Genomic DNA, 21,069 nt, shown 5'->3' with positions numbered 1-21,069 from the left:
AGAAACAGTATAAGTGTACTAGTCTACTATGAAAACAGTCAATACGTAAGTTCAACACTAGGAGAAGAAAATGTTTGATGAAATAGACAGGTTGGGCCAACAAACTAACCAAGGAGAAGCTAATTGTAGCAAAGATTTTTTTTTTATAGAAAACTTTTAATACACATTATCATCTGTGTCCTATAACAGTTTAAAAGGTGTCTCAGATTGTCTAATAGAAGGTAAACATGACATTTTTTTTTTAATTCATCTAAAATACTTGAATTCAGAGTCTAAAAAAAGAAAAAAACTATATCATTAGAGAGAAACTCCTTCCGAAAAAGAAGTATTCAATAATAAGGTAGTTATTAATTTATTACTATAACAACAAATAATTCATTCCTAACGAATGTCTTTTGATTCTATTTTACGAACTATTTTTATATTGAATTCTTTTATAGTATCTTGTAATAATTTTTCAGTTATGCAGATATCTTGCCGACCATCCACTGTTTTACGATAACAAAGCAATTTTAGACTTAAAAGAGTATTGATGACATCATCTTCACTGATATATGTTTCTCGACATATCTCTTCAATAGTAATGTTACCACGACATTTTAATAGAACAGAGACAATAGTAGATGACCAATATGAATGATAACCTAAATAGCCTAGAGGAGATAAAGGTTTTTCTGGTGATCCAATTTTACCTTCGCGCTTCGATAATTCATAACCTAATAATATATATCCATGATGAACAAAAAAAAAAAAAAAAAAGCAGACTATTGCAATTCAATTTGATCCAACTTACTTAGTTCAATCAAAAGTCTTCCATAACCTCTTCGTTGATGTGAAGGTAAAGTCATGATACAAGCAAGATTATAGTTATCATAAGATATTTTTTCCTACAATAATCCCCATATTAATCATTATTTATATTAAACTCTCATTTCAAAAACTTACCTTTGAAAAATAGCCAATCATACTGTCTACACTTTTATATATCATGTTACGTTCAGTTAAGACATAGAATTTAAACCCATCTGTATCATAGTATAACGTCTTATTATCCAAGAATAATTTTGCTAATAAGCATAGATTTTGACAATAAAACTGTAGACAAAATAAGATCTCTTGTATTTTTTATATTATTTCTCTTTTGTGTTACCTTGTGTTCATGTCCATCTATTTCATACACCTTAACTTGATCGTTGGCATAAATAACTTTACCTGGTGGCTTCTTTGCTTTACATAGCGCCTATGTACAAGGAAACATATTTTAATCTTTATTACGTAATATACCCTTCATATATACATAAATATATATATATACCTTATGATTTGCTAAATGCACTTCCTTATTCATATATCTTAAACAGGTGTCGCATATATAAAGCCGCTCAATAAATTCGCCAAACTCAAAAGGATACGGTGAATAATACCAAGCCTGTATTTCAAAAGCCCCATAAATTACTTTACCAACATTAACTGAAGATATGATGGAAGGATCTATATTTGGAGGTGTTGTAGCTCTATATACTTTTTTAGTGTCTTCCTATTTTATAGATCTGTTAATAGATTCCTTTTTTTTTTTTTTTTTTTTTTTTTTTTTTTTTTTTAAAAAAGTGGCTTATTACATTCTTTTTCTGCGTTAGAGAAGTCAAATCAACTACAAAAAAAAAGGAAAAAAAAAAGATGTATCCATGATGGAAATTCACATTTAGATTCACATCCTTATAAACATTTATATTATATTATATTATATTATTTTTTTAAAAAAAATGGACAATTACTCGTTTTAGGTTTTTTTTTTAAAGTAGAATCGTCTTCTAAGAAGAATGGAACTTAATTACACGCAAAAAACACGCTTTTATTTTTTAAATTCTCATTTACTTTCAGATATTTGAGGTGTTGATCTTTTTCCTCTTTTCATTTGATTCCCCTTAATTGACTGAAATGTCTAAATAATTTAAAAAGATTTACATATAATTTATTTACTTATAAAGAAATGGGCAACATCTACATTATAATTAAGACATAAATATGGAAAAAAAAGGATACAAAAAAAAAACAAATAATTGAAACTCAGACACATTCTACTTCTTCACCACCCTCTTTTTTTTTTAATCTTCTTTCTTCATTGCAAGGCCATTTTTCTTATATTCCATTAATTCATCACCAATGGCTTCAACAACATGATGAAGATCTTTTCTAGCTTGTTCTTCACTTTCACCACGTAATTCAGAATAGTACTTAATTTTAGGTTCAGTGCCACTTATAAATGATGAATGTTACAATGGATGCCAATATATACTTGAAAAAAAAAGAAGAGGACTTACCTAGTACGAATAGTGAATACAGTATTATTATTTAAACGGAATGTAATCATTTCAGAAGAAGAAGAGACAGGAAGCGTAGGTTCATTATCTTTAGTAGCTGAATCGTAACCGATAGTTAAATCTCTTACGCCAATAACTTTATGACCACCAATAGTTTCAGGATAATGCAACTTATGACCATACTATATCCTACTTTTAATATGGTAGGGGAAAAATATATATATATTCTTATTATCTTACCTTTGACATAGCATCTTGCTCTTTCTCATCACCAAATCGAATACGGTCAAAGATTGTAGAGATCTTCTTTTTATCATCACAGATAAAGTATGAATTTTCACTTACAAAATAACCATATTTTTTATATAATTCTTCGAGATATTGATAAGCAGTAATACCACGCTTATAAAGTTGAACAGCCCATTCAGAAAAGAAAGCCAAAGCACTAACACCATCTTTATCTTTTACAATATTACCAATAGTAAAACCAATAGCTTCTTCATAAGAGAAGATTACATTTAATCCTTGACTTTCAAGGTTTATGGCTGTATTGCCAATCCATTTAAAACCAGTTAATGATTCTACAAACGTAAATCCTTCCACTTCAGCCATACGTGCTAAAAATTTCGATGAGACAGTACTAGCTACCATAGCCAATTGTTCTATTATTCATAGAGTTTAATACAGTCATACAAATTTAGTTTTTTTTTCTTGTTTTTACCTGGTTTATATCCAGATGCAATTGCTTTCTCAAAAGAGGCAGCACCTAAAATAGAGCCAATCTGATTGCCGCTAAAAATAATCCATTGGCCACTTTAACACCAAAAAAAAAAAAAAAAAATTAGAGGAAGAATTACTATAATTATTATATGCATAGATTCTTACTCTGATTGTTTCTCAGCAATCGCTAAACGATCAGCATCAGGATCATTAGCTAAAATAATACTGCCGCCTACTTGTTCTGCTGTTTGTATAGCTAATGTCAAAGCACCTTTACCTTCTTCTGGATTAGGGAAAGCAACAGTAGGGAAATCAGGATCAGGCAAAATTTGTGCTTCTACAGGTGTAAATGCAGGTAATCCAAACGATTCAAATGCACGTTTAGCAAAAGGTGCACCGACACCATGCATAGCAGTATAAACAAATTTAACATTTGTTGCTTCATTGTCTTCCTTATTTTGACAAAGTGCTTCTACTTCCTTAAAATAAGCATCAATTACACCTTGATCTGTAGGATCACTCACAAGATCACTCTTCGAAACTAAATCGTAATCCCAACCCCAAGGCTCTAAATTATCTAAAATACTGGAAGCAATTCCTTCATCATGAGGAGGGATAATTTGGCAAGCATTTTCCCAATATACTTTATATCCATTATCGTCTTTAGGGTTCTATTAAATTCATTCATCAAAGCGTGAGAAAATGCAGTAGTACAAAAAAAAAAAAAAACTTACATGTGAAGCAGTAATCATAACACCGCCGGCAGCGTTTAACTTCTTAATGGTGTATGGCTATCATCAAGAATTTTAGTCAACTATATATTACTTTGTAATCATGTAAATTTACCACTAAAGGAGTATGAACTAATTCTTTATAAAACCAAACTTTGAATCCACGTTGAATAAAAGCTGCAGCAGTTAAACGAGCAAAATCCCAAGAATGATGACGATGATCATGGCCAATGACAATACCTCTCGTTTTAGCTTCTTTGACCTCCTTTTCAATATAAACGGCAAGACCTTGAGATGCTTGAAGAACTGTTAAATCGTTCATTCTACTGAAACCAGCTTCCATTCTAGCACGTAAACCTTTTTTTTTTTTTTTTTTTTTTTTTTTTGTTTAGTTTAATTTAGATCATCTCGGTTATCTTCTTTTTATTTTATTACCTGCAGTTCCAAATTCAATACGAGTTGCAAGACGCTTTTCAAGCTCTACAATATTGTTTGCTTTTTGAAGCTCAATTATTTCATTGCGAGTTTCTTCATTCTATAATGTTGATAATGAAATTTGAACAAGTGTATAAGAATGCGATTGGAAAAGGGTATTTCATTCTATTACCTTGTCAGTAGATAACCATTTCTGAACGAGAGCATCAATTGATTCAGACATTTTCGTTTTATTGTATTTTATATATGTAAAAAAAAAAAAGGACACACTTAAAAAGAGAGACTTTTTATAATAATGCACAGATTTTTTTTTTTTATTAAGTGTCGTCATCAATTTAATTTTTTTATATGCGGGATATTTTACACCCCCTTATTGTTATTTATTTACTTTTATTTTTTATTTATTTTTGTAAAACGATTCAAAGCTAAACTTACATTAAGGGAATCGTATATGATGTGGACTAAAGTTCGACATTTAAATCACTCACAAAAACAACGAATAACAAGTAATTTATTTATTGCTGTAGCTATCGGGGCAATACTTACAGTGGCAGGTCCCACTTTATTACCGTGTCCAGCTTACGACCAAAATGACAGATTAGCATTTTTAGAAGATCAAAAGAAACAGCAACAACAGCAGGGCATAAAAAAGAAAATTATTATTAAAAAAAGACAAAATATACATACTACAACAGCTATAAAAAATGAATCGTAGATTTGACAGCAACCCCTTTCTAAATAATGAATCAACAAAAAAAAAAAAATTGTAAATAATAGACGATGGCTGCTTATTATTTTACATGTAATTAATAGTTTACCTTAACTTAATTATTTATTCTCTTCATTAAACCCTAACCCTCTTTCATAATACTACTACTCTACAAAACAACGACAATATGATTAATAAAATCCCTTTGATTTTTATTATGTACACCCCCTCCATTTCCACAATAAAAAAGAAAACTCCTATTTAAATTGAAACAATTCAAAAAAATGCAGCTTATTTTATCTTTTCTTTTTTTTTTTATGAAATTTTTAATATCGATTTTAGCTCTTTTAGTAAGTTTAGCAAGTTCCTATGAGATAACATCACCTAATTATTGTGACTGTAAGTAATTAGATATGTAAAATACATAACTTGAATATTACCATTCTATCCAATCTTTAGCAACTACATTATCTTGTCATTGGACTGCTCCTGTTAGTTCTTGCTGTTCTCCAAAATATGGATTAGTTGTTCTAGCTCTACAATGGAGTCCTGGATATGGTCCAGTTGATGAATACACTATTCATGGTAAGGAATAGATCAAAGTTAAAATAGGTCTAACTTCTTTACTCTTATATACATATTTAGGCTTATGGCCAGATACATGGTAATAAAATACATACTAATGTTATAATATGGATACTTATATATATATATATATAAAGTTCAGGTCGCATGGCACCTACACGTGGTTGCGATAAAAGTAGAGTTTCAAATCAAATTGCTAGTATTATTCGTAATATGAATACTACAATTTACAATAGAATGAATGTATTTTGGCCAAGTAATAAAGGAGATAACAATTGGTTCTGGTCACATGAGTGGACAAAACATGGAACTTGTGTAAGTACATTACGTCCTACCTGTTATGGTTCAGCTTATAGAAAATATCAAGACGTAATTGATTACTTTCAGGTATACTACACTACTAAGTTTATGATATGTATGCATATATTTATATATTTGTATTCATTCTTGTTATTAGAAAGTACTTGATTTACGTGATAAATACGATATTTTTGGTGCTCTCAAGTAAGTTACTACTTTTTTTTTTTTACCCTCCTCCTCCTCCTATTCCCGTCTCTTTTGTTTGAACTCAAATTTGTATAATCATTTATCCCTCTAGTCTAAATGGGGTTCCTCCTGGTGGCTATTACAATGTTGAAACAATTCGTGAAGCAATCAAAAAGGCTTTTGGTGCCAATGTTAAGCTTGATTGTATTCGTAATACGTTAACTGAAGTGTCACTTAATTTTTATGTTAGAGGACGTGATGAATATGTAATCACTGATGTACTTCAACCTGGTAATTGTAGAGGCGCTGTTTATTACCCAAAGAAATAATTTTTTTTTTTTTTTTTTTAAATAATTAAAAATCATAATCATCGTCTTCTATTAATTCTCTTCCTCGTTTATTATCTGTTTCTTCTTCTGGTTGTTGTTTATCAATCATCATTGGTGAAGATCTTTCTACATTTGGTTTTGGTGGTGGTGGTGCCTTTAAAATAAAATAATGATCATTATTAAATGTTCAATACATTATATATATTAAAATTAAACATACATCAGGTACAATTGAAAAATTAATTCCTGTTAAACAATGTTTATCTGCTGGTAATCGTATACCATATTTCTCTGGAATAAGTGGTAAAGGCTGTTTATTCTTTTCTTCTGCTAGCTCTAATAAAAACTGAACCATATTTAAAATTATTATTATTATTATTTTTTTTAACATACATGTTATATTTATAATGGAGAAAAAGACTTACCTCTTTTGGCGGAGGTGTTGTAAATGAATGATTAACGCGTCCTTGTATAGCTAATTGAACATCTTCTAGATCTATATCATTTTTATTTGCATGCTCTGCATAAATAAGTGAATCTTGAAATACATCAGTTGTATATCCTAATATGCAAGAATTAGCTTTCCATTCATTTCAATGATTCATAACTTTACTATGTGCAAATTCTAATAATTGATGAACTACTTTTGGATCATAATCCTCAACTCCTAGTGATTGAAGAATGAGTGAAACGATCCTTGCATCGCGTGGCTGAACAGTTTGTTTTTGTGAGTCGACTGCCATAGATGATCTCTCTCTTTTTTTTTTTTTTTTTATAAAATAAATTGAAAATAGAAAAAAAAAAAAAAAACAATATGGATTGGCCGAATAAATGACGACGACATCCATTTCGGTTAATAAATTATCCGTAAAATTATTATATACATATTAAAACACAACAAAGGGGGTATTTATTTATTTATTTATTATTAACCAACTTCTTTTCTTCTATTTCCTTTTGATGCTCTAAAATTGCTTTTGCAGTCTTTCTCTTTTGTCTTTCTTCAAACCTAAAGATATATTAAATAAATAGAATGCCCCCTCCCTCCTTTTCTTTTTTAAAAACTAAATTTTAGTATTATCTCTTACTTGTTACGGTTTTCAATGATACGTTGAATGATGCCCTCTGTTGTAATAGTAGATTGAGGCGTATCAATTTCAACATAAATACCAAGCTTTTTAGGTAATTGATAAGGATCTTTGCCATCCATATCTTGTTCTAAATGACTATGACCATGTGCTACAACGGACACATTATATTCTCCATGTAGTATTTCTTTTGTAACACTATAAGGTGCACCAATAATAACTTCGTCCACATAACGACATGCTAAAACACTAAGAGCACGTTCATGTAAATTCATTAAAGGGTAATTGAATCCCTTGATGGCATTGACCGTTTGATCGTCATGAATGCCAACAATTAAGAAATCTCCTAAGGCTTTGGCTCGTTTCAAGAATTCGATATGTCCAACGTGGAACAAATCAAATGTACCATCTACATACACCACTTTATCTTTAGCTTTAGGTTCACGACCCTCTGAGAACTGAACAATACGACGAGAGGTAGGCAGGAAATGAGATACAGTAGCCACTTTGGAACCATTGGCACTAAATGGTGCAAGTTCACTTGTATCAAAGGTAGAAATGATGGGCTCAGCTGCTGCTGCTGCTGTTGTTGTAGAAGAAGAAGGTCTACGATTATGATGATCACGAGTCATGAGCAACATACGACCCACGAGTTCTGTAGTAGAGACACCTTGAGTACGTTTACATTCACGATAGAGTCCTGCATCTTTCACTGCTTGATAACAATCTGTACCATCCGCCATAGTTGTGATATCATCACCATGAACACAAAAATCAATATTATGTTCCTTAAGAATTTCAACTGTAGTATTGTAAGGTGCATTAGGAACAACCTCATCAGCCCATTTACAGGCTGCTACTGCAGCATATCGCTCCTCCTCATTCATGACAGTCGGTCCTTTATTTTTTTCAATTTCTACATCTGAATGAACACCTACAACTAGAATATCACCCATCTCCTTTGCTTGTCTTAGGGCATTAGCATGTCCATAATGCATCATGTCAAAGCAGCCATCTACCCATACTCTAAAACCAACAACAACAACAACAAAAAAAAAGAAACGTAATAAGATTTTCGACTGCCCTTGTTTTTATTAAATTTATATTCTACCTAACTGGTTTTCTTTCAGTAACTGGCATATTTCCTTTCATACCAATGTTATTTGAAAAAAAATAAAAAAAAAAAAAATAAAATAAAAATGAATAAATAAAATAAAATAAAATAAAAAATATAGAGAAAGTTCAAGGGGAGAAATTTAAAGTTAAAATTAAGCTTCAACCAATAGAAAAATACGCCATAAAAAAACGAGTAAATTCATATATTAAGCAGTATTTACAATTTGATTCTAAAAGAGAAAAAAAGGTATTTTTTATATACACAAAATGATTTATCTTTTTCTTTTTGCATTCTTTTGTTTTCTCCAATTTTCAACAATATTCTGTACTCTTTTACTTGAGTGTTTTTTGTTATGAGTTGAAGTAAAAGAAGATATGTTATTATTCACATTGAAATAGGAATTAATCGTTACTTGTTCCCCAGTAGCCTATAATAATTAAAAAAAGTCAACTTTTCTTTTTTCCTTTTAATTTTAGAGAAAAAAACTTACTTTCTTTTTGTTCATTTCACGCAATACTGGCAAGAGGACTTGATCTGCCTTTTCTTCAGGCCATCCAAAGGCTTCCATCAAAAAAATACGAAGTGAATCTAACTGAGGATGTCCCCATTCAAACTTTTGTGAAGAGTGATCCACTGTCGGATTATAATAAGCATCAATAACGATTAGATTAGGAAAATCATCAGAAATATCAAGAGAGTGATGTCTCTTTCTCTAAACAATAATATGAATAGGTTTATATACAAGTAACGACTTTGAATTAAATACTTACAAACTTCTTTTGAAAGGGTGTATCATCTTTTCCACTATTATACCAGTCTTTAAATCTTTGTAATGGTAATTCTAATTTTTCTTCTTCATCTTGAGATCCAGAAAATTCAGCTAAAATTTCCATAGCTGCTACAGGACCTACACCCGGGATACCTTCAGTATAATCACTTCCTAATAAAAATGCTAGTTGAATCAACTTTTTACGCGTCAATAGCATTTCTCGCTCAATATCCTGTCTTTGATAACATTCAACGTATCGTTGTTGATTAAACATGTTTTTATAAACACGAGTGGCACCAAATAAGAATACGTCTGAATCATCTGTAATTGTTCCGTCTACTAAATTTAACTTTTCTAATTCTGCACATTGTGCTTCTGCTTCCATAGGTGAAACAACATAAGGTATTCCGAATAACTTTAAGAGTTCTTGAATATCTTGCACCATTTGATCTGTAATGTCATCTGAATTTCCCATTTCTTTTCGTTGTTGCTTATTTAACTTTTTCATATCTTGATAAAGCTCATTTTTTATATCATCCAACTTTTTCAGGGCAATATCTGATAAAAATCGTGCATATTCATCTTCTTCTGCTTCCACATTACCATCTAACTCCTCTTCAGAATTATAACCATGAGTGTCAGTTGTGGCTTGGACACTATGATCGACCATGGTCATCGTTTCATTCTCTTCAACTCTTTTATCGTTCATCTTCAATAATCCTTCCTTTTCTTTATTAGCACTCTTTAATTCACCTTCAACAATAACACTTGTATCTTTTTCTGATTGTAGAGATGGTGTATCATCTTTATAGTCAGTAAAATGACTTGAAAGCTCTGTATTGCCTAACTGCAGTGACGATTGATTTATATTGATATGTACATGATGATCATTTGTACTTTTATCTACTGCTTCTCCTTCTCTGACATCCTCTTTATTCATTTCATGTACTATTACTTCATCATTAAAAGATCCTTTATTGTCATCCGTGTTTGAGGCTACTGCCCCATCATATGTTTCATTTACTGTCTCCACAAATTGAATATCTTCCTCATCTTCCTCATCGTCCAACATAATCACATCTTGATCTTCTCTTACTGGCTCTGAAGGGGTTCGAATGTGCATATCCTCCTCTATTTCCTTGCTTGACACATCTACAAACACTTCCTCTTCATCTTGATTCAGTTTCCATTTAACTACACTTTCATAAAAGCCTTCCAAGAACTGCAAGGATTCTAGTGTCAACTCATCTCCTTCATTTGTTTTCCCGAATTGTTTACGTACAGATTGCAACTCCTTTAAAAGGCTCTCCATATCCAATTGCTCAATAGCTCTTCTTAATATATTTTTATATTCATTATTAAATGAGTAAAGATAGATAAATGCATCAGGTACTCTAGAAAGCCATAACTCATAAAAATCTTCTGCGCCAAGAAGTTCAATACTCTCCTTTTCTTTTAATAATTTCTCTTTATCACTTGGTTCATTTTCATTTCCATAAATACGAGAAATAACTTGTTGGATAGCTGCATCGTTATCATCATCATGAACATATTCATTGATAACATGACTAGATGTTCTGTCTTTTTTCCCCTCCATAAACAAAGGTTCATCATCATCATCCATATCTTCCTTTTCATTCATAATATCTTTGTTTCTTTTTTCATCTTCTTCCTCTTCATCGCTACTCAGGAACTGTTCAACTAAAGCAGCAAGTTTAGGATTAGAGGCTATTGCAGCTGCAACCTTATCATTAGATTCGTCAAGAGGCATATTTTCTTCCCTGTAATTAAATTATTAGTATTATACAAATGCATATAAATATATATATATATATTACTGCTTGTCTTTAGGAATTTCTAACTTTGGTTCAGAATGAGAAGGAACAGGATCTAAATCGACTGGATTAGATGCACTTAAGCCAGGTAACTTCCATCCGAGGCCTTCATCTATATTTTCATTTTTATATAAAATATATTCTCTTCCACGCTCGCTTGCAATACGTACAGGTTCCACTGAGATACCATTTGAAGCATTATTTACATTTAACAATCTTTGTCTCATTTCATTTCTATATTGTAATTGCTTGATCTGTTGTTTTGAAAAATCTAAAGCTGTCTTAGATCCACGTACCATTTCATCTAATCGAGCTGCTGAAGTCGTTCGGGATTTCCATGTACGCTCTTGGATAATTTCATACTGTATCTCTGTCGGTAAAGCATGAAATGCTTCAGAATCAATATCAAGCCCAGATAAATCAAACTCATTTACAAAGCTCTGCATTTCTTCTGTTGTGACAAAACGTGGATCAAGTTTATGTAAACGTGAGTTTAATTCATCTTGTTTCATTTCTGGAAGTTCATATGGATCCAATCTTCGTTTTTTACGACTTGATTCTGTTAATTGGTCGACATAAATATAATTCTCTTCTTCTTTCTCATTTAGCGGCTCACCACCACGCAGTCTAGTTAAAATAAATAAATAAATACACATATATAAAATCCTTTGATATATAATAGTATGTCCGTGTGTCTATTAAAAAAAAAAACCTTTTCTCTTCTTGGGATAAAACTCTTGATTTTAATTGTGCACTAAGAATTTTTTTTGCTGTAGCTCTCAAGTTCACTTTAACACCTTCTCTACGTTTTCGTCTTTCTCTCTATATATAAAGAATATTATTTATATAAATATACATAAACATATATATACACACACACACATACATACACACTATAAAATAAACTTTTTTTTTTTTTTTTTTTTTTATATATATTATTTACAATTGTATTTCGTTTTAATGAAGGAGCTCCGCCATCGAATACAAATACTGGTTTTATATCAAAAAATAAAAGTTTACAAATACGTCGAAAGAATCCAAGTAAATGACCATTCTTTAAGGCATTGCCTTCTCTGTCTCGCATAGTTCGCATAAATTGATGAATCCAAATGGATGCATCAACTGCAACTCTTTTCTGCCTCATTGATTCCAATTGAGTTGGTCTTGCTGCAGGTCCAATAAGCGACCATAATCCTTGAACACCCATTCAATCTTCTTGGTAATGTAGAGTTATGCTTTATTTTATTTTTTAAGAAAATGAAAAAAAAAAAAAAAAAAAAAAAAAAAAACTGCGGCTGTAAAAAAAAAAATGATTTATTAATAACAAAGTCCGCGCATGATAGCAAATAAATAGTAGTTTATTTTGGTTATTTTAATAAGTATATATGTATGTATGTATGTATGTATACTTGAGAAGGAAGAAAGGCGAGAGGAAGGGAAGGGAGGGGAATGAAGAAATAACAAACCAAAAATAATTAATAAATATTATAATAATATTATATATATAATATTATATATATATGACATGACTGGCATGGTATGGCTTACGATCTTTCATAGAGTCGACTATAGAGTGAAATACTAAAAGCAAGTGTAGCCATACCCGTGATAAAACCAACTATCCAATCAGCATTAGGTAATAGCTTCTTTGTCTTCTTGTGAGCTTTTAAAGTAATAAGTTCATCTAACGTAGGTTGCAATTTATTAGCATCTGATAACGCTTGTATTTCATCGAACAGGGCAATATTTAATTCAAATGAGTATATAGCTTCAGCTATAATAGATTCTATATATGCATATATATATTGAAGTTAATGCATAAAGAAATACATATTTTTCTAGGATTGTTACCTTTTGTTGATTGTGTCACATGAGCATTATCTAAACGAGAACGATATACATTTTTAAATTCTGCATGATTTTCAATATTTCTAAAGTTATAAAACTCAAGACCTTCAGATGAATCCCAAGCAAGATCAGTAACATCTAGATTAAGGACATGCTTCTTTAAACGTTTAGCCAAAATTTGACCACCTAACATTTAAATTTATCAAAAAAAAAAAGAAAAAAAAAAAAAAAAGGAGAGAGAGAGAGAGAAAATAAATACGAGGAAAGAGAAGAGAAAAAGAGTCAATGATATAAATTGATGTATATATATTTTTACCACTAAGATCACCAAGATATCGAACATAACTATGAGCAATTAAAAGAGATGGATTTCTTTCAGCAGCAGTATGTAAAGTTTTTATATAATCTTTAACAGCCGGAGTAACGTTTTTAAAGTCAATTAATTCAGCAACACGATCCCTACCATAATAATGTTCAAGATCTATCTCCCCCCCAAAAAAAAAAAAAAAAAAAAAAAGTTTAATAAATGTGCACATGTATTATTTCCAATGTTACCTTTTATTAAAGAGGTTACGCGATTAAGTTCATGAGGGAAATAAACCATTTTAACAGTAGGATTTTCTCTGTGTTGATAGAGTAAGTCTTCCATCGTTCTGTAACAGATAAGGAAAGGAAAAAAAAAAGGTTAATAAATATTATATTTATCAAATATGTATGTATGTATATAGATTTACTTGTAAACATAGTATAAAGAATTAATATATCTACCGTATTCAGCTTTTGTAATAGTTCCATTAAGGAAGCGTCTAATAATAGAATCAAGTTATAAATTACATTTTCTTTATATATGCATATATATATATATAATTTACTTTGTAAATATACTATTTTCAGCAAGACTATGGACAACTTTAGTTCCTTCCTTCATAGCAGAAGCAAGCTGAGGATCAGAAAGATAATCTTGACCCTTCTTTGATTGAGTTTCTGGTAAGAAACGATTCATAGTATTGCGTTTGATATCATATTCTATCATAAACATTTATATATTTATACATGTAAGAAAATCAGATAAGGAATATATAAAGATATCTTACCATATGCAGTTATCGAATGATCAACAGATGATTGAGTCATCATATCTTTTATATTATCATTTTTACCCATAGAAGCAAATGGACAACCACCTACTTTATATATATATATTCATAACTATATATATATATACAATCGTGTATTTCTATTTATACCTTCTTTCTTGTTTGAACTTGAAGAAAAAAAAATAATAGCATATAATAAAATTAATAACCATTTATTTATTGTATAGTATCAACTTACTTGATCTTAACATTCTCATCAAAATCAATCTGAGGATTATCTTGAACAGAGTGCCTAAATGAAGAAGCAATAGTAACAGTACTCATTATAGATAATTAAAAACTAAGTAACGAAGGAATAAATAATGAAATCTAATTTTCTTATCAGATTTTTTTCTCATATTTATAAACGACTTGAAAAAAAATCTGGCTTTTGTGACAGTGAATCTGATAAGTTTTTTTTTATCATCATCATGAGGGTTATACCCCTGTGTTATACACATAATCATTTTTTCATTTATAAAGTTTATTATGTTTCTTCAAACCTGTGTCATCTCCGCTAGTCCTCTTTTTTTTTCCCCCTCAATAAATAGCTTTCTCTTTCTTCGCAAACAATAGCCAAGTATATATATATATATATATGTACATACCTTTATTTAAGTAAAAATTAACAAGTGATATATGTATATATTTATATATTTAAAAGATTACAAAGTGTATTTAATGGTTAAATTCTGTAACATCCGATTAATTAAAGTATTGTGTATGGGAGGGTTGGTTTTACTGACTTTAAAGCAACTTCTTATTGTTCTTTTCTTTTTTTTTTTTTTTATTTTGGGGTTAATATGTATAAATGAATATACATTCCGGCATAAACAATTATCAGTTCATATATAACCATCTAATTCAATTATTTATCATTTTTATAAAATAAAACGTACTACTTTTTTTTCTTTATAATATAAAACTATATTTGTATATTAAATAGTATATTATAAATAAAAAAAGACATTCTTGAAAGAAAATAAAAAAAAAAATTATCAGATTTTTAATTTGCATCACTTATTTGTTTCATTGATCAATATTAGATCTTTCTTATTTCATTTTATCAGATTTTATAATTTAATCTCAGTACTTCATCATCATGACCCTGTCGATGAATCGATTTTTATAACACCATCAGAAGCTACAGCGATCTAATAGATAAAGCTGTCAATAGTTATTTATTTATTTATTTTGAGTAGAAACAAAAAAAAGCGCGATAATAATAGAAGGTTAAAAGAAAAAAAATAAAATAAAATAAATGTATAGCTTATCAACCAGTTTAACTTGAATGTATGACTCATACAATTGATACTATTCATATACAAGCTTAATATTTATTAATGTAGCTCTTATTTTATTCATTTTCTTTTTTTTTTTTTTTTTACTTTTCATATACATATAAACATCACTTGGAGGTGAATAAGATGATTCATTACTGCATTTATTGACAATAGACTGGGAAAAAAAAAGAAAGATACAATTCGAGTCCCGAAGTCATAAATGTGTTGTTTCTGAATGTGGCTGTATGCAGGTTAAGATGAAAGAAGAAAGAAATAGTGTAAAGTTTTGGTTTTAAACTTTATTAAAAGAATGTGTCAGCCTTAATTTCGAATAGTAGAATTTTTGTACATTACGATTGTATCTTATTCAACATAAAAATATGTCTGTTACATACTATCTCAATTATGCGAATTGATACAAAGATGTTCTTTTCTATTTATTAATTTGCAATAGTCATGATATGGAAATTAGAGATAGTATAGCTACTAAAATAAAAAATTATATTCTTCATTTTTAATAGAAATATGAGTGGAGAGGCTAATAATGTCTCATCATCGTCATTTTTAGTCATCCTATGATTTATATATATATATATATGTGAAGGAGAGTTTTGTAGTCATGTGACTTCTTTGTTGACTTTAATGCAAACAATAAGTACCTTATTTTATTCAGTCTCAATAAATAAGTAAAGTGCATACTCAACATTTGAAGATGACTGAAACCATTACCTCTTTTATAATTTAGTAAGATAATGTTAATACTTTTATGTTATTTGAAAAAAAAAACCTCTATACTTGAACCTAATTATTATATTTTTTCATGAACTGTATTGATTTACTATGATAAAAAGCAAAAAGTAGTAAAATAGGTCAGCATAATTTGAATCCTCTACTACTAATAGAATCCTTCCCTTAAATAAACAAAGAACTATCTTTATTCGTATTCTACAAAGGTGATACAAATATATGCTTACATAATATTCCTTTAACTAGCACATCATAGTTCTAATTCTTAATTTTAACCCATTATAGTGGGATAGCATTTAGCATTTAAATATGTATGTTGTATGATATGTGTAAACATTCAAGGTAAAAAAAAAAAAAAAAAAAACAGCGGGGTTACAAAATTATACTTTTTCTTCATTTTTCGCATATGATAAAAAAAAATATATTGTATAATGTGTTATTATACTTTTTTTTTTTTTCTATAGATACATACATAAGATAAGCATAAAAGGATTGGATGGAACAAAGTAAGTAAGATAAAAATGAATAAGTATACCTTTTTAAGAAGAAAAGAAAAAAAAACTGAATATACATTAAATAAATTGATCTTAATTTGCACATTAACCGCTTTGATGCGTAGAATCAACAAAGTAAACATTTTTAGTAACATTAAAAAAAAAATAAAAAACAAAAAGATTAATCATTCATTTTAATTTAATAGATCTTTTTGGAAACGCCGAGGACTTAAATTACCTGGAAGGTAAAATATTATTAAAGAAGGGGAGAAAGATGATGAGTGAATATACCTATTATAATGGAAAAAAAAAAAAAAGATTACATAAATCTAATTATAACTCACTCAGTATAAGTATTGTTCCTAGTTGGTCTAGTACATCTTCGAATGATACAACTGAACCTATTGTTATAGGCGCAAGGTATACTTATAATAGCTTAATAACAACGAATGACCCATCATCAAAACCTGTCATGTTACCATCTCAATATCCTACATCACAACAACAATCGTTAATTAAAAATAGTCGCGTTCAATCTTCTAATATAACTACTGATTCCAACTTAAAAGATAAACAACAACCAAAGAAGCAGACACAAGTAAAAAATAAATCTCATCAAACGTCATTTAAAGCCTTCTTAAAAGATACCAATGATGAATGGAGTGATGATATACACGAACAACAGCCTTTAGATATAACAAAAAAGACTGATAAAGATTCGGAGAAAACTACAAAATCTACTGAGGCTTTAGTGTGTGTCGCTGCATCTCAAGAAGATTCTTCAGATACAAAGCAAACATTGAAAGTGCCGAAAAAGAAAAGATTAATAAATCCAAATGGCATCAAAGATAATGTAAACGATTTACTATTAGGTATAAAAAAAAATTGATTGAAGCTAAAATTAGATCTTCTGTTTGATATATGAATTTTTGTTAGATCCTACCTATTTATTGAAAAGAATAAATCTAGAAGAGACAAAAGATCCTACAAGAACAAAAAAGTTTATGGAAGTCTTGTCAGTTTCAAATGTTGACTTGGGTAAAAATTAGAATTTCTTTTGGATAATAATTCATAGTTTATTGATATATCCCTATTGAATTTAGTGACGTTGAGATCTTTAAGTTGGAGTGGTATACCTGAAGAATTAAGGATGATGGCATGGCAATTATTACTAGGTTATCTACCTTGTAATTCGACCAGAAGAGAAATTACATTAGCTCGTAAACGAAAGGAATATTCAGATAGTGTTGCAGTTACATATGCAAGAGGAACAGCAGGATTAGATCAAGCCTTATGGCATCAAATTCATATAGATATACCCAGAACTAATCCAGGTATACCTCTTTATCAATGTGAAGCAACTCAGTCGGTAGGTATATAACAGACTGAAATTAAAAAATATTTTTTTGTTTTTTTGTTTTTTTGCTTATGTATACTATACTATACTAGTGTTTGGAAAGAATATTATATCAATGGGCAATACGACATCCAGCAAGTGGTTATGTGCAAGGAATTAATGATTTAGTAACACCTATATTTGAAGTCTTTCTTTCTGCTTATATAGATGAAGATCCAGAATATTATGATGTTAGTAAATTAGATACAAAAGTATTAGACGTGATAGAAGCAGATAGTTTTTGGTGTCTATCAAAACTACTAGACGGTATACAAGATAATTACACCTTCGCACAACCTGGCATTCAAAGGCAGATCACAATATTAAAAGAATTAGTATCGCGAATTGATGGTAAATACAAATAAAATAATATATAATTTAAACTGATCTTTATGTATTATTCCTTTTATTAGCTCGTCTTACTCAGCATTTACAAAATGAAGGAATTGAATTTATACAATTTGCATTTCGTTGGATGAATTGTTTATTAATGCGAGAATTACCATTACGTAGCACAATTCGTATGTGGGACACATACTTGGCAGAAGGGTCATCAGAAGGCTTTTCGGAATTCCATGTATATGTTTGCGCTGCATTTCTGGTGAAATGGTCTAACCAATTACAAAAATTGGATTTTCAGGGAGTTATGATCTTTCTTCAGCAATTACCTACTCAAGGATGGCAAGAGAAAGATATTGAATTATTACTGTCAGAAGCATACATGTGGAAAACATTATTTCATAATGCTCCAAATCATTTAAAATAAATTAATTTTAACAGTGTATTTTATATATATATATATATATATACATATTTACATCATGTGTTTCCATGAGGCTGGTTATACGAGTCAGGGGCAAAGGAGTAGTGATAACAACCTTCACAGTTATTTTTCAGGGACACAATACATATGCTACAATTAACAGAAAAGAAAGGGGGTTCTTTTCAAAGGCTTTTATTTATTTAAACATCTATTGTTAACATACTTAGATATACATCATATAAACATAATTATTGAAATTCAATATTTATATATATGAAGAGAGAATGAGAGAGAGAGAGAGAGAGAGAGGGAAAGGGCATATATGTATATGTATATGATCTAACAACTACAAAAAAAAGGGGGGAAGGGTTTTACAATTTATACAAGTTAAGATGTTGATATAATACTAGTTTTACAATATAATATGAAAGAAAGTACAAAATGCTAAATGAGGCATAAATATAAAATAGAAATAGTATAGTTTTAAAATGAGTGCATATAAGAGTGTGAAAAGGCGTAAATTGATATTAGCATATCCAAGCATATATATATATTTGTTTATCCAAAGGTACTGACAATGTTGGCTAAATGTAATAGATTTGAAAGTGACTTTTGTGTATTTGGAATCCATTCATGATATTGATGGCATTCATTATCTTCTGGTTGAATATGTTGAGGATAATAAGGAATAAATGGTGGTGGTGGAAGGAGAGTGTAAGGGTAGTCATGGTCTGGTTGAAGTTGGTCATGATAATAAGGCATTGAAGTAGATGAAAATGTAGAAGAAGAACTTGCGGTAGAAGATGTTGAAAGCGCGCGTTTAGGACGATTTGTAATGACTTTAGAATAAGGCAAATTATGATGTGGTGTAATAGTTTTATTATAACTTGCTGTTAGAGGTTGTAAAGATGATTCATCCTCACGTCCATAATAAGAATGGCAAAAAAGTTGAGGCTTCTTTTTAGTCCTTCCCATATCTTTTGTATTTTTCTTTTGATATTGTCGACGCATCTTTTGACAAAGATGAGTACGATAATGTTGCATCATATTATCTTGACGAGAGAATCGACTAGGACATCCAGGATGAAGACAATGAAAATTCTTTTCGCCTGTATGAATGCGATTATGTCGAGCCAAATGACCGCTGCAAAAAAAAAATAAAATAAAATACATATTAATATATTAAAAAATAAAAAAGAGATTTACATTAAATATAATACCTAGTCGTGAAACTTTTATTACATCCAGCCTCATTACAGTGATATTTTCTTCTAGGATCAAAATTTGAAGATAAAGTAGATGTTTTTGAATTCACCTTACTATCTTCGTTATTTAAAAGACTAAATTGTTTGCCACTAGCGTTTTTAATCAATAAAGTAGAGTCCATGATATTAACAAAAAAAAAAAAAAATAAGGGTTTAAGAAATTAAAATAATAAAAAAAAACTTTAACCTTTTTTTTTTTTGTATTTATACAATTGTATTATTTCTTTTTCGTAAGTTTAATATCTCAATTTGACGCACTGATTTAAATCAATAATATGAGCCTAGATTACTCCTTACTCCTAAGCCGCCCTGCATCACTAAAACGGAAATAAAACAACAACGTGCTTGTTTATAATAAACGTGAAAATAAAAAGGCAGAAAGAAAAAAAAAGTTTCCTAATATCTAACAAGCTTAAATTAGCTCCTTCTCCTTTTTTTTTTTCTTTTTTTTTTTATTCAATTTCTCCTTATTACCACAACTATTAAATATTCTTCATTATTAACCTATCCCTCTTAAGTGTAATCAGTTTAACCGAAAAGGATGAAAGATAAAATTGGATTTTGCCACTTAATATGCATGCGTAATTTTCTTTTTTTTTTTAATAGAAAATAGTTTACCTTATATATAAACATGCATAACATGTAAAATTAGATCTTGATTCATTACATAGCACAGTAATAAGCCAAGAATACTATTATATTTACATAAATAAAGTCAAAGTGTTTATTTTGCATAATTTCAATAATATAGTTAAGGGTTCTTTATATAAAAATATATATCCTAGTTTATATTTATAAAGGGTTCAATATGAGTACAAGAAATATATAATAGAACACTATTTAGTCTTTATAAGAAGATCTACTCAATAATCATATACTAATTTTTTGTATATAATTCATAGTTGAAACATCTCTTCATTCTCCTTAATATACATATATTATCGCCATCCTACTTTGTAATCTCCTAATATTCAAAATGCCACGTTTTTATCACTTGGTTAGTGATTTGCAT

General features: G+C 29.4%; 9 protein-coding genes across 10 annotated transcripts; 2 read left to right on the top strand and 7 right to left on the bottom strand.

Moving 5' to 3' along the window:
- Nucleotides 1-303: 303 nt before the first annotated feature.
- On the bottom strand, nt 304-1,978 carry BX663DRAFT_238216 (acyl-CoA N-acyltransferase). The gene is made up of 8 exons (XM_051521836.1): nt 1,876-1,978; nt 1,776-1,811; nt 1,620-1,651; nt 1,316-1,537; nt 1,151-1,240; nt 946-1,095; nt 794-887; nt 304-716 (listed from the first exon to the last, which is right to left on the bottom strand). Exons 1-8 carry the CDS (start codon nt 1,913-1,915, stop codon nt 382-384), a joined length of 999 nt encoding a protein of 332 aa, XP_051378648.1. The 5' UTR covers nt 1,916-1,978; the 3' UTR covers nt 304-381.
- A 12-nt stretch (nt 1,979-1,990) lies between these two features.
- Nucleotides 1,991-4,506, bottom strand: BX663DRAFT_524309 (uncharacterized protein). Its single transcript, XM_051529621.1, has 8 exons — nt 4,208-4,506; nt 3,888-4,129; nt 3,776-3,832; nt 3,207-3,712; nt 3,043-3,134; nt 2,562-2,983; nt 2,322-2,503; nt 1,991-2,256 (listed from the first exon to the last, which is right to left on the bottom strand). Exons 2-8 carry the CDS (start codon nt 4,113-4,115, stop codon nt 2,106-2,108), a joined length of 1,638 nt encoding a protein of 545 aa, XP_051378647.1. The 5' UTR covers nt 4,116-4,129; nt 4,208-4,506; the 3' UTR covers nt 1,991-2,105.
- A 701-nt stretch (nt 4,507-5,207) lies between these two features.
- Nucleotides 5,208-6,307, top strand: BX663DRAFT_524305 (ribonuclease T2-like protein). Its single transcript, XM_051529620.1, has 5 exons — nt 5,208-5,315; nt 5,376-5,501; nt 5,562-5,580; nt 5,639-5,888; nt 5,959-6,307. The coding sequence occupies exons 1-5, from the start codon at nt 5,234-5,236 to the stop codon at nt 6,007-6,009; spliced, it is 528 nt and encodes a 175-aa protein (XP_051378646.1). The 5' UTR covers nt 5,208-5,233; the 3' UTR covers nt 6,010-6,307.
- On the bottom strand, nt 6,308-7,087 carry BX663DRAFT_524303 (transcription initiation factor TAFII31). Its single transcript, XM_051529619.1, has 3 exons — nt 6,930-7,087; nt 6,742-6,878; nt 6,308-6,662 (listed from the first exon to the last, which is right to left on the bottom strand). Exons 1-3 carry the CDS (start codon nt 7,057-7,059, stop codon nt 6,504-6,506), a joined length of 426 nt encoding a protein of 141 aa, XP_051378645.1. The 5' UTR covers nt 7,060-7,087; the 3' UTR covers nt 6,308-6,503.
- A 111-nt stretch (nt 7,088-7,198) lies between these two features.
- Nucleotides 7,199-8,592, bottom strand: BX663DRAFT_538434 (uncharacterized protein). Its single transcript, XM_051530687.1, has 3 exons — nt 8,516-8,592; nt 7,405-8,430; nt 7,199-7,325 (listed from the first exon to the last, which is right to left on the bottom strand). The coding sequence occupies exons 1-3, from the start codon at nt 8,554-8,556 to the stop codon at nt 7,235-7,237; spliced, it is 1,158 nt and encodes a 385-aa protein (XP_051378644.1). The 5' UTR covers nt 8,557-8,592; the 3' UTR covers nt 7,199-7,234.
- A 60-nt stretch (nt 8,593-8,652) lies between these two features.
- BX663DRAFT_442633 lies at nt 8,653-12,332 on the bottom strand (the record flags this gene model as incomplete). Of its 2 annotated transcripts, XM_051523523.1 has the most annotated exons (4): nt 8,653-9,233; nt 9,292-11,071; nt 11,129-11,947; nt 12,069-12,265. In XM_051523523.1, 3 exons carry the CDS (start codon nt 11,779-11,781, stop codon nt 8,994-8,996), a joined length of 2,673 nt encoding a protein of 890 aa, XP_051378643.1. The 2 variants fall into 2 exon arrangements, with proteins under 2 accessions (XP_051378643.1, XP_051378642.1); XM_051523522.1 differs by lacking the exons at nt 8,653-9,233; nt 9,292-11,071 and having other exon boundaries at nt 11,753-11,947; nt 12,069-12,332.
- Nucleotides 12,333-12,669: 337 nt separating this feature from the next.
- On the bottom strand, nt 12,670-13,976 carry BX663DRAFT_442739 (heme oxygenase-domain-containing protein; the record flags this gene model as incomplete). Its single annotated transcript, XM_051523533.1, has 6 exons — nt 12,670-12,911; nt 12,977-13,159; nt 13,290-13,454; nt 13,529-13,626; nt 13,708-13,779; nt 13,846-13,976. 6 exons carry the CDS (start codon nt 13,974-13,976, stop codon nt 12,670-12,672), a joined length of 891 nt encoding a protein of 296 aa, XP_051378641.1.
- Nucleotides 13,977-16,224: 2,248 nt separating this feature from the next.
- On the top strand, nt 16,225-18,811 carry BX663DRAFT_461595 (rab-GTPase-TBC domain-containing protein). The gene is made up of 10 exons (XM_051523953.1): nt 16,225-16,345; nt 16,425-16,481; nt 16,604-16,645; nt 16,759-16,768; nt 16,840-16,878; nt 16,982-17,505; nt 17,570-17,671; nt 17,737-18,002; nt 18,083-18,380; nt 18,443-18,811. The coding sequence occupies exons 3-10, from the start codon at nt 16,636-16,638 to the stop codon at nt 18,793-18,795; spliced, it is 1,602 nt and encodes a 533-aa protein (XP_051378640.1). The 5' UTR covers nt 16,225-16,345; nt 16,425-16,481; nt 16,604-16,635; the 3' UTR covers nt 18,796-18,811.
- A 210-nt stretch (nt 18,812-19,021) lies between these two features.
- BX663DRAFT_524272 (uncharacterized protein) lies at nt 19,022-20,199 on the bottom strand. Its single transcript, XM_051529618.1, has 2 exons — nt 20,013-20,199; nt 19,022-19,936 (listed from the first exon to the last, which is right to left on the bottom strand). The coding sequence occupies exons 1-2, from the start codon at nt 20,177-20,179 to the stop codon at nt 19,351-19,353; spliced, it is 753 nt and encodes a 250-aa protein (XP_051378639.1). The 5' UTR covers nt 20,180-20,199; the 3' UTR covers nt 19,022-19,350.
- Nucleotides 20,200-21,069: the final 870 nt, after the last annotated feature.

Source organism: Cokeromyces recurvatus, assembly GCF_025118155.1.
Source record: "Cokeromyces recurvatus strain NRRL 2243 chromosome Unknown BX663scaffold_38, whole genome shotgun sequence".
NCBI lineage: Eukaryota > Fungi > Mucoromycota > Mucoromycetes > Mucorales > Mucoraceae > Cokeromyces > Cokeromyces recurvatus.
This window is presented reverse-complemented; position numbering and strand designations above follow the sequence as displayed.